General features: G+C 42.3%; 1 protein-coding gene across 4 annotated transcripts in view; it reads right to left on the bottom strand.

Moving 5' to 3' along the window:
* TMEM255A (transmembrane protein 255A) overlaps positions 1 to 13453 on the bottom strand; it is a gene marked incomplete at both ends in the record, with an annotated part of 62296 nt that extends 48843 nt beyond the window's left edge. For all 4 annotated transcript variants that reach the window (XM_080718495.1, XM_080718497.1, XM_080718498.1 and 1 more), the window contains 2 exons: positions 7052 to 7194; positions 13396 to 13453. In XM_080718495.1, coding sequence (XP_080574621.1) covers positions 7052 to 7194; positions 13396 to 13453 — 201 coding nt within the window. The remainder of the gene's footprint in view (positions 1 to 7051; positions 7195 to 13395) is intronic.
* Between the last annotated feature and the right edge of the window lie 4392 nt (positions 13454 to 17845).

The raw sequence follows: 17845 nt of genomic DNA, 5'->3' as shown, positions 1-17845 counted from the left end.
TGGAAACAGGGTCTCAATAAGTTGCAGTGGGCCTCACTAAGTAGCTGAGGCTGTCTGTGAACTGCGTCCTACTCTCAGCCTCCCAAATGCTGGGATTACAAGTGTGCAACACCACGCTCGGCTAGAATAGCACACCTTTAAAGATGCATGTGTCCTTATGTGTCTTAATATTGTTTTCTAGTTCAGGTAGAGTAGTAGCTAATGTGCTAGTCCAATGCATCTCATCTGGTTTGGCAAAATAAAAATGCCCCTGAAAAAGTCTAATATGACTTAGAGTTATGCAAATTGAAACATATTTTAAATGTCAGAGATCTCAATATTTAAATGAGTTGTATGGTAAGTCTTTTTTAATCTAATAACTTCTTCATAATTTTTATGTTTTGAAATTTTAAATTCTCATGTATTATTAACACATTTAACTAAAGTCCAAAATAGCAGAGTTCTGAATAATCTGAAAAGTTTTCACAGTTGTATAGGACAGTAATTTGTACTCAACCAATTTATCAGTGCGGGATCTTATAATGCCACATTATGGTTGCTCCTTCTGGTTTTATTGCTAAGCATATTTTATTGCGTTTTAGTTCTCCAGGTGGTTGCTGGTTCATGTAAACATGTATTGCTTTTTCTTCCTTTGGTGGAGAGTACTCAGGATTGAGCTCAAGGGTATTCTACCACTGAGCTACACCCCCCAGCCCTTTTTGTTTTTTTTATTTTGAAACAGAGTCTTGCTAATTTGCTGAGGCTGGCCTCAAACAAGAGCTTCTTCTGTTTCAGCCTCCCAAGAACTGGGATTACAGGCTTGTGCAATGCCATGATGCATAATTACTTTCTGTGTTACTTTTGCAATAAAAGGTTAGCTCATGAACAGAAAATATACATTTGTAGGGCCCATCCAGAATGAGATCTCTTCATATGCTTCACATGGTCATTCTTATTCATACTTGAGTGGGAAAACTGTTGGTTCAGAGTTTACATAATAATTCCTTGGGAACTTCCGGGAAGATGGCGACTGAGAAAAGCGGGGCTTAAGAGCCCCGCTAACAACCAATCTCCATTACCACAAAATCAGCGCCTTTCATAGCCAGAAAACACCATCACCAGAGAAACAAAAAAATCACCAGGCTCCAGAGAGAAAGCGGACTGAGAACAGAGCTCAGAGCCACAGAGGAGATCCGAGGACGCGGCAGCAGCGCCATACTGCCAGCGGCAGCGGCAAATTCACTGGACGGCTACAGCAAGCCGAGGTGAGCCGCTGCGGAACAGCCAGGCGGGATTTCTCACCGCTGGTAAAATCTAAAGCTCCCAGTGGCTGAGCTCAGCACACGCTGCAGGTATTCAGAGTGGAAATCAAAACCAAGAAGTAATACGCCAGCCTCACGGCCGAGGGCGTAGCAGCGGCGCCATATTGCCACTGGTGGCAGCAGCAGAGAATTCACCGAATCCAGTACAGCTACATCTGTGTACTCAAGAACAGTGAGTCAAATTGCGGGCCACAGAGGAGAAATCCCATTACTGTACTCCCTGGGACTCGACCCAGTGGAGGAGGGGCGGTGGCAGAGATATCACACCATAGGAGAACGTGCAACCTGGCACCCCCCCTCAGTCTAAAGCAGCCTCTATCGACTCTCTGTGTCGGAGACTCTGTGATACAACCCAGTAAAGGAGTAGTGGGGTCTGAGATACTACTGAATCGAGATCCAGGACACCTTAAGTGAAGTCATAGTGACCCAAGGGAAGAACCCAGAGAAGGCACAAACTTCCGAAATCATGGGAAAGAGGAATAATACTGGAGCAATGAATGCCCACAACCCCACAACATCAGAACCCAATAAAACAGAAAATCAGAGATTTCTAGAAGATCAAATCAGGAAAATAACTGTAGAAATAATAGAGGTGCTTCGAAAAGAACTCAGAGAGAGCCAAAAAGAGATAAAGGATGCAATTAATGAAGTAAAGGCCTCAATTCAAAGCACAAACAACCGATTAGAACACATGGAGAACAGAATTTCGCTCTTAAAAGATGATCATTCCAAAAATGAACGCATAGTTTCTAATCTAGGAAAAAATATCCGACAGCAGGAATCTGATATTGAAGAAATATGGGCCCATTTTAAGAGAGCTAACCTAAGAATAATTGGAATAGAGGAGGGAAAAGAAAGTGAAACTAAAGGGATCAACAATCTCTTCAAGGAAGTAATAGCAGAAAATTTTCCAAACATAGAGCAAGAGGTTGATACACAGGTCCAGGAAACTTATAGAACTCCCTTTAGACAGGATCAGAGAAGAGGATCTCCACGCCACATAATTGTCAAAATGACCAATGTGGAAGCCAAGCAGAGAATCTTAAAGGCAACAAAAACAAAGGGCCAAGTGACATTCAGAGGCAAACCAATTAGAATCACTCCAGACTTCCCAAACCAAGTCATGAGAGCCAGAAGGGCTTGGAGTAACATATTCCAAACTCTGAAAGAAAACAACTTCCAGCCAAAAATTTCCTATCCAGCAAAACTTTCTATCAAATTAGATGGAGAAATAAGAAGCTTCCATGACAAACAGAAACTGAAGGAATTTATGTCTTCAAAACCAGCGCTAGAGAAAATACTCAAAGAGATTAACTACAAAGAAGAAATAGGTAACACACACCAGAACCAGAGAAACAAGATTTTCCATCCAACAGACAAATAAGATTAGTTATCTGCGGAGATTCATTACTTATGTTAGTCTTTTACCTATCTCTAAATGGTATTGTTTGCCTTTATTATTGTTAATTTTTAGGATTTCTAGTTGGAATATTAATATACCTTCAGATATAGCATTTGGAAATATTTTATCCCATTCTATTAGTAACTGTTAACTCTGTTTACATTGTCTTTGGATATACAATATTTTTAGGGAGTTTGTATACTCTTCTGTTGCCTGTGCCATTGAAATCATATCCAAGAAATCACTGCCAATTTCAGTGTTGTGAGGTTTTATGACCCAGATTTTCTTCTAAAAGTTTATAGTCTTAAGATTTATATTTAGGTCTATTATCTATTTTGAGTTAATATTTCTATATGGGATTAGGTAAGGGTCCAACTTTATTATTTTCCATGTAATTATTATGTTTCAACAATATTTAGTTAAAAGATTATTATTTCCACCACCAAATGTTCATGGAAACCTTGTCAAAAATAACTTGACAATATAGGGAAGAATTTAGCTCTAGGCTTTTATTTAACTCCAATGGTTTATATATCTGCCTTTAGAATAGTACTACACTGTTTCAATTATTGTAGCTTTATATGGTTTGAAATCAGAAAATATATATCTTCTAGCTTTGTTCTTTTTCAAGATCGTTTTGGGTATCTAGAGTCCATATTCCATATTAGGATAGATTTTTTTTCTGAAAAATATATAAATATATGATAGTTTCATCTAAAAAAAATAGAAAAAAATATTCTCTGGTAAGAAAGAAAGTAAAAAGAAATATTGAAATGTTATCTTTAAGTCATCAAAATCTTGGTATCAGACAAATGAGACTGTTATGTGAGATTATCATTTTTAATTTTGGATAAATTGCTAAAATACTAGATGTCAACCACTAAGCCAAGCATGGGAGGGAGGGATGGGGAGAGAATGGGGTGGGGATCGGGTGGGGGCTGACTGGGAAAAGTGTGCATGTATGTCTACAAAAGTTTGTATCCCACTATGATGTATGAATACAGTACACCAATTAAAAAAAATAGGGTTGGGGGTGTAACTCAGAGATAGAATGTCCCTGGGTTCAATCCCAGTACTGCACTGCAAAAAAAAAAAGGGGGGGGGATCTCTGTCTTTCCTTATACATTTTACCTTATCTAATAATCAGTCCATATTGAACATTTCCCAGTTGTTTAAAAGAGCTTGTAAAATACTTTACACATTTACACATTTAAATTTTAAAAATTAATCAAAGAATTATCAAAGTCAATCACTAAGGCAAACACGAGAAGGAAGAAAGGGGGAGGGACTAAGGTGGGAATTGGGTAGGGGCTAAATGAGTGATGTGTGCATGTAGGCCTCAACCATCTTGAACCCCATAAAAAAAAGAAAAAAATAATTCCTTAATAATCAAACCATTCAATTAGCAAAAGCAGCTCATTCCCAGATAAGTCTGGATTCTGACGTGTTTACTCTTTTAGAGGTAGGAGCCTTAATTGTTTTTGTTATAATCAGACCTATAAACCCAAGTGGATTTTTTTACTTTTCAATTTTCTGTCTTCTCTCTTCCATTTTCTATCATTAAACCTATCTTAAAGAAACAATCCACAGAAAATATGGGTATGGGAACAAATTTTGCAATGTTAAAGCAAGGAAACAGCGTCCGGTTGGTGGGTTCTCCTATGAACGCTTCCATGTTAGCTCCTGGTGAAACCCACACACAGACTCATGCCCCTACTGCTTCAACTTTCAGTGCTAGCTGAACATCAGGTACGTGAAAAAAAAAAAAAAAAACACATGCCCTCCTTCATTTGTTAATGTATTCCAACCTAGCCACCCACAGTCACATATTTTACAGAGCAGGTTTACAGCCCCTGTTCATGAATAGGAGTTTGTACTCTTAAAATGACATGGAAAATACTTTCCCCTCACTCACGGAGACTGTTAATCTTAGCTTAAGTATTTGCTCATCAATCAGAAATATTTTACTAATGCAGCTACCTGAAGCACGCAAAGTCACAGAGACCCTATAAATTGCTTTTCCAAGCCACCAGAGCACTCTTACTCCTCCTTTCCTCCCCTCTCTTTGCTTGTGTTTAAAAATAAAACCCAATTCTGCTGACAACCGGTTTTCTGGCCTCACCACAGGAAGTGGACCGGGGTGAGTTCTCACATCATGTGTTTTACAGAGGGCACAGAACACCAACCAGTGTCTGGGGGGAGCACCTGCCCTTGGCTGGATTGAGCCCCATCTGCCCAAAGCTGAGGGGCAAACCTCCCCTACCAAACTTCAGTCTGCAGCTTCATAAGGGCTATTAAGGTGGCTGACTGTGAAGTTGGAGACCTAGGCAACAGGCTTTAACTTGGTCTCTCGCGGCTTGTCAAAGGCATCATCTTTAATCCTTTTGAGAACTCCCTTTGCTTCTCTCTCCAGCAGAGAAAGAGGGAGAGACAGAGAGAGACAGAGGGGGGGGCGAGAGAGAGAGAGAGAGAGAGAGGGAGAGAGAGAGAGAGCCAAAAATACATCTTAATTATCTTAATAAAAATATTAACTGCCCTAAACTTCCTTTCTGATCGCTAGCAATTACAATTTGAAGGTATTTGATAATAAAAATATGATCAAACATCCACACTTGGATTTTTGGATTGAACAGCAGTGTCCACAGACCAAATTGGAGGAGGAGTGCTTTTGGTTTTAGACAGAGTATTGCTATGTTGCCCAGGCTGGCAAATGAGATTTGTGTGTGTGGTATTGGGGATTGAACACAGGGGCATGCTACCTTTGAGCTATACCCCCAGACCTATTTTATTTTTTATTTTGACACAGGGTCTTGCTAAGTTACTGAGAACTACTGGCCTCAAACCTACAATCCTCCCATCTCAGCTTCCCAAATACTGAGATTATAGTCATGCACCACTGTGCCTGGCTAAATTTGATTCTCTTTTAATGCAATAAATTCAACTGTCTCCAAAGTGGATTGCGTGCACTTCTGGGGTGGGTAAAACAATCCACTGGAATATAGAAAGAAACCATTGGAACTCCTGTTTCCTATTTATTATATAAAATAAAAAGAAAAGCCAGGCATGGTGGTGCACGCTTGTAATCCCAGTACTTGGGAGGCTGACACAGGAGAATCATGTTTTGTGGCCAGCCTCAGCTACTTAGTGAGGCTCTCTGCAACTTAGTGAGTCCGTTTCAAAATAAAGAATATGGCTGGGGGAGTAGCTCTGAGGTAGAATACCCCTGGATTTCATTCTCAGTACCAAAAAATAAAATAAGAAGAAAGAAATTGTCACACATATTCAATAAATGGGCTGTCACTGGCATCCTCTGTCCATATGAATATCAGATAATCAACTGAGCTATTCCTGAGGGAAGAGGGCAATTTGCAAGCAGCAGAGGGGTGGTGGTGGGACATTTTATGTAATGCCCAGATTGTATTATCTAGTTTTAACTAAACTAGTTTCGACAAGACAGCAAGAGGTTTGAAAGACTCCTGCTGAGAAATCACAAATTGAAGATGGCCCTAATAAGGTAAGCAATAGTGAGCAACAAGAAAATGGCAGAATCGATATTTCTAACTCCCAGGGCCAGCTTTTTGTCAGCCACATTGTGAGGTCCATGATGAAAAAATGATTGCAACATCAGCCCAATCATATCTAATAAGATTCAGCCCCAAAGATACACAATTATCTAGTGAGGTCATTTGAAATAAACATTTATAGCCATTATCTTTAATGACAAACCACACTAAGTGCATGCCATCCTTGTAACATTTTAGGTTGTGTTTATACAAACATATTAAAATTATTATTCATTTCATTTTCATCTCATTTTGAATTTCTATTTTCATGTGAATTTTATGAACATGTTATATAAGTTATACATGAATAACTATTTACACTTTAGGAACATAATTTTCAAATCATTTTCGTGATAGAAGTACAGGATCATTTTGAGGATCAGTGCTGTTGGTCAGAGAATGTCAAGCTGCCAGGGTCCTCAAAATTCATGTAAGGTCAGTGACCTCTATTATACAGAGGAAAGGAGATGCCCATAGAGAAAGGGTCTTAGCCTGTTTTTAACATTGCTAATTGGGGACATGTCCTAAACCAGAAAATTAAGGCCCTAAATAATAAGAGGACTTGCTCACAATCCTAGTTAAGGATGGCACTGGGGCTCTTCTTAGTCTTAGTCCAGTGATTCCTTAACGGCCAGAGTTGTCTCTCTATAGAGACATAGAAAGATATAATAAAAAAATCTGAGTAAACACTAGAAACTAAAAACAGCATAGAAAACCATCAGAGGAAAGTCAGAATCTCTGTAGCAAGCAAGCCACGGAGACCCACCTATGCCTTCTATACTTACAATAACTCCCGGGTAATAACCTCCAACAGTCACATTCTGGGTCCTGGTGGTTGCAGCAAGGCCCACTGTGAGAATTAGCACGGACACGATAAGCAAAGTCACTGTGACATAGATGGAGTTCCGTTTCCTCCGATTGAAGGCTCCTAAAGACAGAGAGAAACTGAAATTGTTCATTTCAGTCAGTGAAAGGAGTGACTTAAAGAAAAAATGTGCTAGGAAGAATTTTCTTTCCTCTTCTTACTGGTAACTGGGGTTATCTCTAGGGAGCTGAAATCTGGGGAGCAGTCACCAGATGCTATTCTAATAATAAAAAGTAGATTTCCAGTTTAGAAGAAATTTCACTGGTTATATAAAAATAAAACAAATTCTGTGTTCTAAAATATGCTTCATACCTTCTTAGTAGAGTATTTTTAGGCAAAATTATTAGGGATATGATGAATGAGAAGAGTTTGTGTAGAGGTATTAAATGAAAATATTTTAAAGCCAATATGTAGCTAAGAAGCTTTTTTCATAAGCTAGAAATATTAAATTTCATTTTCAGTGTAAATATCAGAACCAAGCCAGGTACTGGGATTTTTTTTCATTTATTTCTGACATTTGCCACCTCATGTATAAACTTTAAAATGGTGCACTGGCAAGATTTGTCACATAACAAATGTGTGTAATAAAGTAAGCGTTTGGAGGCCATTAGTCCACAAAGATATCTATCGGGGGAGGTAGATGGGAAGGATTATAACTTATACCCATTTAGGCTTATGTGAGGGTGACATAAATATAAATGATAAGAAATCCATTCTCCTACTCAGGGCTTATCAGACATGATAACACAAACCAATATTTTTTTCGAAAACAGGCTTATTAAGTCAGATAGAAAAATGGTATCTAGGCTCAATTTTTCAATTTAATTTTTTTAAAGGAAGCAAGCACAGCTTCACATTCTGCAGGCATATTTCTGGCATGGGGAGGGAGTCCTCAATAAAAAATACCAGAGAAGACATCACTAGGAATTGGGGGGGGCAGTGATTATTGAAATTGATTAAATTGATTAAATTCAGACTGCAAGGGAAGCTCAATTACCTAACTGGAGGCCTGGAGGGTCAGGAGAAGCTGTTCAGACTGTGCCACTGGGAAGAAGGGGAGAGGGAGGGGAGAAAACCAGGCTAGACTCAGGAGGGCCCAGACAGTGGGGGCTGGTGGCTACTGGCCTTGAAGCCCCTGCAGATACCACGTCTGGTATGCAAGAAAAACATCCAGAGTGTCACCCTGGATTAGACCCACCATCTATCTTGTTCCCATGTGATCCAAAGGAGGTGGGAGGGGCTAGCTTTCTTCCCTGACTTCAGCCTCAAAACTTAAGGACATGGCTCATGAGAGTCCTCCCCCCCTTTTGTGGTAATGGGAATTAAATCCAGGAGTGCTCTTCTTCTGAGCTACACCCCCATCCCTGTCTTTTTATTTGAAACAAGTTGTGGAGGGCCTCCCTAAATTGATGAGACTGGCGGCAAACCTGAGATCTAATATGGTTCTATTCTGAGACGATTTTGCATCAAAATGTAGAACTGGTTTGAGTGTTTATAGGACTCATACAGTAAAATGCCAATCTCTACCCCCCCTTTTAGGGAGGGGAGAGGTTAGGGGAGTTAAAAAATAAGGCTCTGGTCTGGCTTCCATATGGAAAAACATAAAGACCCAAAAACACCTGTGTCATCAGGAACCTTTGTGAGCTATTGGGATGCAAATTACAAATTCAGACTGTCTGGTGCAAGGAAGGGACTAAAAGGGGGACAATATTTATTTCTCCTGTTTACCTGAAGGTTTGTAATCCGTCCTCTTGATTTAGAGGCACCCTAAGATCTCCAAACCAAGACCCTCTATGATAGATAGCAAGCTGGATTCACAGAGGGCTTTTAATGTCAAGTTCTCAACACTTCTCAACAAATTTTTGTCTTCTTTTCTCCTTTGTTACTCTCACAGGATCTCTAGCCACCCTTTGACCCAAATTGGCCACAAAAGGGGGGCTGGATAATCCATGGGTACCTTACACAGAAAACATGTAACTTTCCGGATGAAATTGGAGGCTTGTATGCCTACCTGTGGTCTTTCTAAATTGTTTGTTTCCTCTGCCAGCTCTTCCCCTACCAACTGACCTTTAATCTTATTCACAGTTCTTGGGTCTTCTTTGCAAACATCATTCCAACTCTTAAAAGCACAGGAGCCAGGTTAGAAAAGTGACTCAGCAAACCACATGGTGTCGTTCGAAAATCTATTTTCCCTCCCTCTGCTTTAGAACCTACATTGAAAATTCAGTCAGTTGAGAAACCCAAAGATCCCACAGCCCCACAGGGGCCTTGCCTCCAGACAGGATTTGTTTTTGATAAAATTGCTAAGAAGATTCTCCCTTCACTGGATTGCATATCTATTCTCTGTCCCCTACACTCCCACAGTCACCCTTTATTTGATATTATAAGGGCCACAATTGTATAAAATAAAATTATTTCTTGTTATGCTTGGGGAGTTGATTATAATCACCTATCAATTTATCTTCAGCATCAAATTGAATTAATACAATCTGCATCTACTTAGAACAAAACATACCTGTAGATTCTCTGAAGGTGTGGCCAGGATTATAATGCTCATTGTGTCTGCTTAGGACATTTTCTGGTAATTGTTTTATTTTAAAGGAGAGAAAAAGATCCCTGTTCTTATTCAGGTATAGTTTGGTTTCTATGGTCCTGTGCACCTGAGACCATCTTATTCTGTTTTTTCTTAAGTAAATCAACACATCAAAAACTCAGAGCTACTTAAAAACAGCAGCAGGTACTCAGTGCCTATTACAGTCTTTAATATCTGGTAAACCGTCGGCACTTGTTGAATAAACAAGAGACAACATCTCAGAATTATTTCCCTTCTAATTAAAATTGCTGAGGGAGGAATTGTGTGAATAAATATTAGCTACTTATAGTATTTTTTAAATAGGGTACAACCAAAGGCTCAGCAGCACTGAAAAACTCCTGGCCCTCTTGTATCATAGCCCTGATATCAATCACTACTTTGAATCCTTGATGTCCAATATATTTTCTGCATAAACAACTCCCTCAGTCAACAACAGAGAGCATGTGAAATCTCATCATTGGCATTGCCTCCCCCAGCAGTCCCCCTGCAGACTACTGCAGCCCTCCCTCTCTGCAGTGCCCCACCTCCATCCCAGAATCCTGAGGACCTGGGCTCCGCTTTGGAGGCACCCAATTATTTACTGTCTCCACCCTTCCAGCTACAGCCAGCTTCTCCCTCCTCTGGCTTTTCCTCCTGAGCAGAGCCCCCACCTGCATTGCGGTCTTTAAATCTGAGTCCCTCCCTGCATTTGAAAGCTGCTCAAAACTCGCCTCGCCCAAGTTTCTTGATCCATCTCATTTTACTTTGGTTACTCATTATTTCATGTCCTTAAATTTCTAGATACCTTACTTAATTAGTATATTAAATGTAATTTCAGCAGTTACATCCACAAACTGGATGATCCACCAGTTCCAGGATTATGGATCAGACAGGAACCAAGATGTGGGCTGCTTAGAAGACAGGATATTACCTTTAACATGTTCTCTATTAGTCCCTCCCAGGAGAGTGTGTGGTGTGTGATCCTTATTGGGGTGCAGCAAAAGTGGTGGAGATCCAGTATCCTGTCTTGTGCACTGTGTTGTTGATGACCCGCCAATTCCTTGGGTCGATCTTTTGAACTGATCAGGATTTGCTTACCTGAGTTTGTTTTGCAACACAGGATGGATCCCAGGAATTCTCCTCCTTGAACATCCCTGGAAACAGGTGGCCGCCCACACAAGAACCTCAAAGCCCTGCCAAGCTTCCAAGCATTTCTTTAAAGACGCTGAAATCCGCCACCTCCACCCCTTTAGTCAATTCTTTGAATGGCGATGTTCAAGGCCTCCCAGTGAATCGCCAGTGTTCTTTGGGGAAAGAAGGAATGCCCTGCTGTAGTAGAGGTGCCTTAACACCTGGGGGCAGTGTTGTGAAAATGGAGAAGGGGGTTGCTGGAGTTCAATTACCATGTTCATAATGGCGTAGCGCATGCTCCCCTCTGAGTCTTGGACTACCCTATCATCCCCAGGCCGCCAGCAAAGTGCACACTACACTTCGGTGCAGTGTGTCTGCCTGTTTACAATTTTATTCTTTTGGCCGCTGTTGTGCCTTGACTGTAAAGGAAATCCCCTCGGAAATGTTGCCCAGGAAGAATGAAACACTAACCCACTCACTCACTCTCCCGCTCCCCTCGTGCAAGGGAAGGTGGCGATGCCAGAGCTGAGTTAAGTGGGATTAGCTCCTAAGTAGCCTAGACGCTGATTCAGGCTTGGAGTGTGCGGGACCAGCGCCAGGGAATTCCGGGGAAGGCTCCCCTGACCAAACTGTTGGAAACTCAGTTACCGCTTCACTCAGAAATTTGCAGGTGCCGTCGGTCTGCAGACCTTATAAAACGAAATGCGTGGCGCCGGTCTCTCATCTCTACATGAGATGTATTTATTCCTTTCTCGCAGCGTGAAGACTAGGCGAAGCCCTCTTCGCTTTTCGTTGCGCAGACCTTTAGAGAAACGCAGGACTGACCTAGGTCCCTTGGGAGCCCAAGGGAGAACTCTCTTCCTCTTGTTCTCTCAACTCACAGAGTTTCAGGTAGCAACCCTTTAAACCTCGGTCCTCCAATCTGCCCACTCCTGCAGTCTGAGGGACCAGGGCAAGAGGCTTGATTTGCAGGTGGTTGTCGCTGGCAGCGGGATTGTTCGCTGCGGAACCCTGGCGCAACAGCTTGGCGTCCAGGAGCCAAGGGCTGCGTTGGCGCCACAGCTGGCCAAGGTAAGGAGTACATTTTGTGTGGGGGGGGGGGAGGGGGGGACGAGAACGTCAGAGAGTGCTGAGGTTAAGTGGGAGTTAAGATATTGCTGGGCTCTGGATTTGGCTCTGGCCTCTTTCGTACCCCGTTGCAAATAACTGCGTGCTTAAAAATGAAAAAAGGGAATTCTTAGGCTGAATATAGAAAACCACTGCAAATACGATCTTTCCACCATCCAGGACCTAACAGTTTCTGGGGCCCCTTTCCTGAACGAATTTTGGTGAGACTGAGTCTTTCACAGGCAGTAAGGAATTCCTATGGGGATTTAATCTCCCTGCCCCCTCCCTTCCCTTCGAGATGTTCCAGCAAATTCATCGCACAAGATCTGAGCAGTGTAGATGGCAGTAATTCGGGGTCGGAAGGATTTGACAGAATGTAAAGTAAGTTGGAAAGAGAAAGAATTCGATTTGTTTGAAGTGCATCCGAGACGAATTTTTAGATTAGGTGGAATCATGGTTTGATAATCCCCTCCCGTTCTCCAGGGCTCCAAATTAATTTCTCTGCCCAGTGAAATCATACATCTTGGGAAGGTGCCTAACAGCTAAAGGTGACTGGATTTTTTTTTTTTTGTAACTACCGAAAAGCAGCTTCCAGTGGCAGCCAAGTTGATACCCAAAGGTATCAGTCCTACAGTTTCTAAAAGGAAAGGTGTCAAACAGTGCCCCTCCCCCTCCATTCCACCACCAGAAGAAAAGCGCGACTTCAGAAGATGCGCGGGCTCTTTCTTGCGCCCTCATTCGTCCCCCCCCCGCACACACCTTTTTTCACACTCACGCACATACCGTGCATTTGAAACAGAATAGGAATCAAATTCAAGTAATGTTGATCCTGCCGATGAAAACAGCAGAGCTAGACTGTCTTGAGTGGTTCCACAGGAATGACCCTCCCGACAGCCCCCTTCTTTGCTCCCCCACCCCGCCCATCCCCCAGGGTTGCGCAAACACTCCATCATAGAGGTGCACATCACCCCCCCCCCCAATCATCACTGTATCTCAGAATTTCAGGGCAGCGTCAGTTGCCCTGAGTTGGGAGGAGGCAAGGATTCTGCTTCTTCTAATTATTCTTAGTCGTGAGCTTTTGGAAGTGATGAGGACTTTGAAAAGAGGGAGCGTCGAATGGAAAGCGAAGGCAGGTTGAAGGGAAGTGTTTAGATCCCTAGACCACTGGGATTTACCACTGGCTGCAAGTCTGTAGACACTCACACAAACACACACTTCCACACACAGGGATACTCCAACAGTAGCTTGGCGCTCCAATCTCCGCCCCCACCCTGTCCTCGCCGCAGCCGGGCCGCTCCCCTGGGGCTCTGGCGCCTCAGATACTGGGGCGCGCAGAACCCCTAATCCCACTTTCCGCTGTCTGGCTTTCTGAGAGGCCCAGACACTCAGTCCAGAGGGCGACGCACTCACCCCTTGCTGCTGCCACCGCCCGGAGAGAGGGCAGTTAGACTCACCCATGGAATCAGGCAGGGACATGTCGCTGGACCGCTGCTGAGTCAGGGACTGATGCATGGTGAAAACTGACTGCCCTAGAGCCTGAAGCTGCCTCAAGCGCTTCCAGGCTCAGGGCACCCTGCAGAGCATCCTACTCCGAAGCTGCCTCTGCTGGTCCCTCGGAGAGCTGAGAGAGACTGCCTCTGGTTAAAAGCTGCAGCCCAAGTGCCGCCTCCCCCTCCCTTCCCCTCTCCTCCCTCCCTCCTCTTCTGCCTCCCTCTGCTCTGGCAGACCAAAGCACTGGCGGTCGAAGCAGCGGCGTGCGCTTGCGCAAGACCCCCCCCCTTCCTCCCCCTTCGGCCTCCCCATCCTAGTTATCCACCTCCCAGCCTTCCAAGCCAGACAGGGAGCTGTTTTAGTCCCTTGGGGCCAGGATTGAGTAGAGAAAGAGATGGAGGCTTCAGCCTGGGGCCAAGACACCTCCTCTGTAGTTTGGAAAGAGGGTCTTGGGCAATCATCCTCTTCCAGGATTTATAACTGGGGAGGGGTCAGAGAAAGAGGTTTAGTACTGAGGAACACCTCCCCCCTCACACACATTTGTGCAGGTCTGTTCTTAGTGCTTCCCGAATGACATAATGGAGCTGGAGATGATCCAGAGAAGGGCCACTCTATAATCAAAAGTATGGTGAGGGTAGGCTGCTTTACAAAGATAGATTAAACAAATTTAGACTCTAGAATAATGAAGGCTGGAAAGAGATGTGACCAGTGTGTATAAAATTATGGAGAGAGGAGAGGAGAGGAGAGGAGAGAGAAAGAGAACTTATTTACCAGATCTGAGAATTCTAGGACCAACAGCCCCTAAGAGTTAGAAGGAGATTCAGCTCAAGCAAATATGACTCACATCAGCACCCCAGTTTGTGTTTTTGTTCTAGGTGCATTTATAGAAAGGATTCATTTTCTCATTATAGCAAGCATGCAAGGGAGGAGGAAGAGTTACCAATAACTCCCATTTATAGATGAAGAAACTGAGTCTCAGACGAACATTTCCTGCGACCATTTGGCTCTTAAGTGGCAGAAGTGGGATTCTTACTGGAAACTTGAATTCTCAGGTCAGCGCTCTTCTTGCTATGGTAGTTGCCTCTGTTTCTTTCTAAGTCTCCAGCAAAATCCCAAACCAAATCAGGTATAAAATTCTCCTGAGAACCAGTAACATAAAGAGTAAATATTTGGTTCTTTCCAGATCTTACTAATCTAGGGGCGAGGATTTGATTCCTTATCCAGGAAACAGGACTGGGGATGAAACAGAAGGCTCTTGACCTTTCCCACCTTCCAAGGAAAGACAAGATGCTTCCTGAAGCTTAAAAAGGAAGTTTATGAAGGAACTTGGACATCCCAGGGGGGCAGGTTGAATGCTGTGTCAGATATTATTAACAGGTCTACACTATAGATGTGGCTTAGAAATCTGTGATATATGTCCTACATAGAGACGAGATGCCCACTATTGTAGGGTATGTATCTTGAGCATGCTAAGCTTATGGGTCAGTCTTTATAGGCCCCAAAAGGCCATATTTATACTCTTTTGGAGACTACTAGGATTGAATCCAGGGGCATTCTAGCCTGAGCCACATCCCCATCCGTTTTCATTTTGAAACAAGGTCTCATTAAGTTGCTGAGGGTCTTGTTAAAGTTTTTGAGGCTGGCCTCAAACCTGAAGTCCTTTTGTCTCAGCCTTCCAGGTTCTGAGATTATAGGCATTGTGGCATTTCGTCCAGCCCATATTTATAGTCTTACAACAGTTTATCTTTCAGTCTTTTTTACTTATCTCTCCCCCCACCCTAAATATCTCATATTTAACCTGAAGAACTCCTGCAACCAACACTGATTTCTCAGGAGTGCTTCCTAATCAACTCTTTTCACTTTTTGTGAAAATAGCCTTGAGGAAAATAGGTTTGTATACAGGCCAGAAAAGACTATTTAAAACCTTCTATAGATGCATGGTTCCCCTATAGTAGCCATACAGCTAGATAACCTGAAAGAAGCCAGATAGAAACTCATTACTGTACCATGTTGATTTCAGTGAACAGAATGAGGCCAGTTTAGAAAGAAACACAGTAACCATCAACTGATACAGAGGGCAAAATAACTTGGCCTTTATAATCAAAGCCACAAAATAGTGAGGTACTCTTAGTAGGGGTGAGCCTTGCTTTCTGCAATATCCATATTCTTGAACTCTGTGTGAAAATTGAACCTCATTTTAGAAAGTACTAGAGGAGCTGGCTGTTTTAAAAGAACTGAATACTGTATATTTCTTTTGTGCTGTCTCTTGGGGTGCCTTATGAGACTTGGAACACAGCAGGCACTCAGTCAAGTTAAAAATGACTTTGCGACCAGAAGCAGTGACAATAGCAGCAGCTGCAACAGCTCAGAGTAGTAGCAGACTTCTCCCCAGAGATGGTGTGCTTGTTTGGATCTGGAAAAAGGAAGGGACCAGAATGAGAACTAGAGGTGAAAAAAAAAAAAAAAACTGTTGTATTTTAACCAAGCCCAGTATCCAAACATTTTTTTCTTTAAAAGAAATTTTATTTAAATTCAGAATGAGCTGGACAGTTAAAAAGCAAAGGGCAATTTTTCCTGGCCTCCATTCTGATATTCTTTCTGTCACAACACATGTGAGTTATATACATGAATAGGCTCATAGTAAAATTTACCAAAGGCAAGCCACTTCGATGAAGGCATAGATGTTTTGTGTGCAAGAAAACTACTATAAAACTGCTTGGTTAGGTTCTGATAAAAAATTGTTAAATGGCTTAAAATAAATCCTTTTCATTGCCAACCTAATCAAGCATACGGTGTTGTCCTAGGTTGCGAACTGTTTTATGGCATGGGAAATCATTTGCCAATGGCACTACATCCTATTTGTCCCTGTCATATTGAAACCAATGAGGAGGGGCCATGCCAGAAGCCTTCAGGCTCTTATAAATGTGCCAGATGGTGCTCTGTCTCCAACACATTGCCCTGGGAATAGCCTTAACACTCAATCACCTTCTTATTTTGATGATTGGTATCACTAGTTAAATTACCACGATGCCTTCCAGATTCCAAATTCGGGAATGTGGGCTACAGGGGATCATGTCTACAAGTATACACACATGCATATTTTAAATGGTGGCCATACAGTTATTCACAAATGCACATATATATCCACATCCCAGCCATTATCTCTATGCCCTGGTTAGTACCATCTACTTCTCAGTTCCCAAATTTAGGTTGACCAAGGCCAGAGAGGAGCTACAGAGTGCTAGAGCACCTCAAAGAGTCCAACTGAGGTCAGAGTTGTGCCCACCAGACTGGGACACCATAGGCCAATGCCTACACCTGAATCTTCACTGAGGAGAACCTTGACTTCACCCATGAAGCTTGACTGATTCCCATTTTCAGTTCATCATTTTCTTTGGATACCAAGAAAATAACCAGGAAAAGCACTGGTACTTGTATTTGCTTTGTTATTGTTTTCTATTGTGTGGTCTGCTTTAGTTATATAACACTGTGTTTTCCAATCCTAATAAGAAATCTTTTGAAAATAGGATTTTCAGTAGTTAGAATATAATTTACTTACCACTTCACTGTTGGATATTTTAGAAGTTTACAATTTGTCAACATTGTAAATAACACAATGAATACAATATTTGCATTTTTTTTTTACCATTGAAGAGAATACTATAGTGGAATACTGATTCAAAAGCTCCAAACTCATATTATTAATTAATTTTTATCCATATATACATAGTTAAGTATATACTGGTGGATTTATTTATTTATTTGGTGGTACTGGGTGTGGAACCCAGGGGCTTTCTATCTCCGTGATATACTCCCAGACCTATTTTATATTTTATTTGGAAACAGGGTCTCACTAAGTTGCTGAGAGCCTCACTAAGTAGCTGAGGCTGGCTTCGAACCTGTAAAATCCTCCTGTCTCAGCCTCCCAAGTGCGGGGATTACAAGCGTGTGCCACCATGCCCAGCTATATACTGGTGGATTTATATACATAAATATGACATTCATATATACCCTGTAACCAGATCAAGATACTGAACCTTTCCAACAGCTCAGATGGCTTCCTCGAGCCCCTTTCCCAGTAACTCTTCCAAAGGTTACCATTGTTCTCATGTTAGTAATCAAGCCCAAATATTTTTATGGCTTTGAATATGTGTTGCCAAATTGTCCTCCAATATATTTATAGGGAAGCACATTCACATTGTCAGCATGTGAAGTCTAGGTCCTCACATCCTCTCAGTTTTCCTTTGAAAAGGAGATGTTTTTGCCCTGAAGACAGACCTAGTTACAGTCAGACTGAAAACTGGCTGGTCAAGTAGCCAGACCAGAGCTCAGCCAGGCACAGAACATTCAGTGGGAGCCACAGGTCTGGGAGCCAGAGGCTGAGGGCTATCCCAGCAGGCAAAAAACAGTGTC

This window comes from Muscardinus avellanarius (assembly GCF_963383645.1).
Source record: "Muscardinus avellanarius genome assembly, chromosome: X".
Classification (NCBI taxonomy): domain Eukaryota; kingdom Metazoa; phylum Chordata; class Mammalia; order Rodentia; family Gliridae; genus Muscardinus; species Muscardinus avellanarius.
Note: the sequence above shows the minus strand (reverse complement) of the source record. Positions and strands in the feature narration are given on the sequence as shown.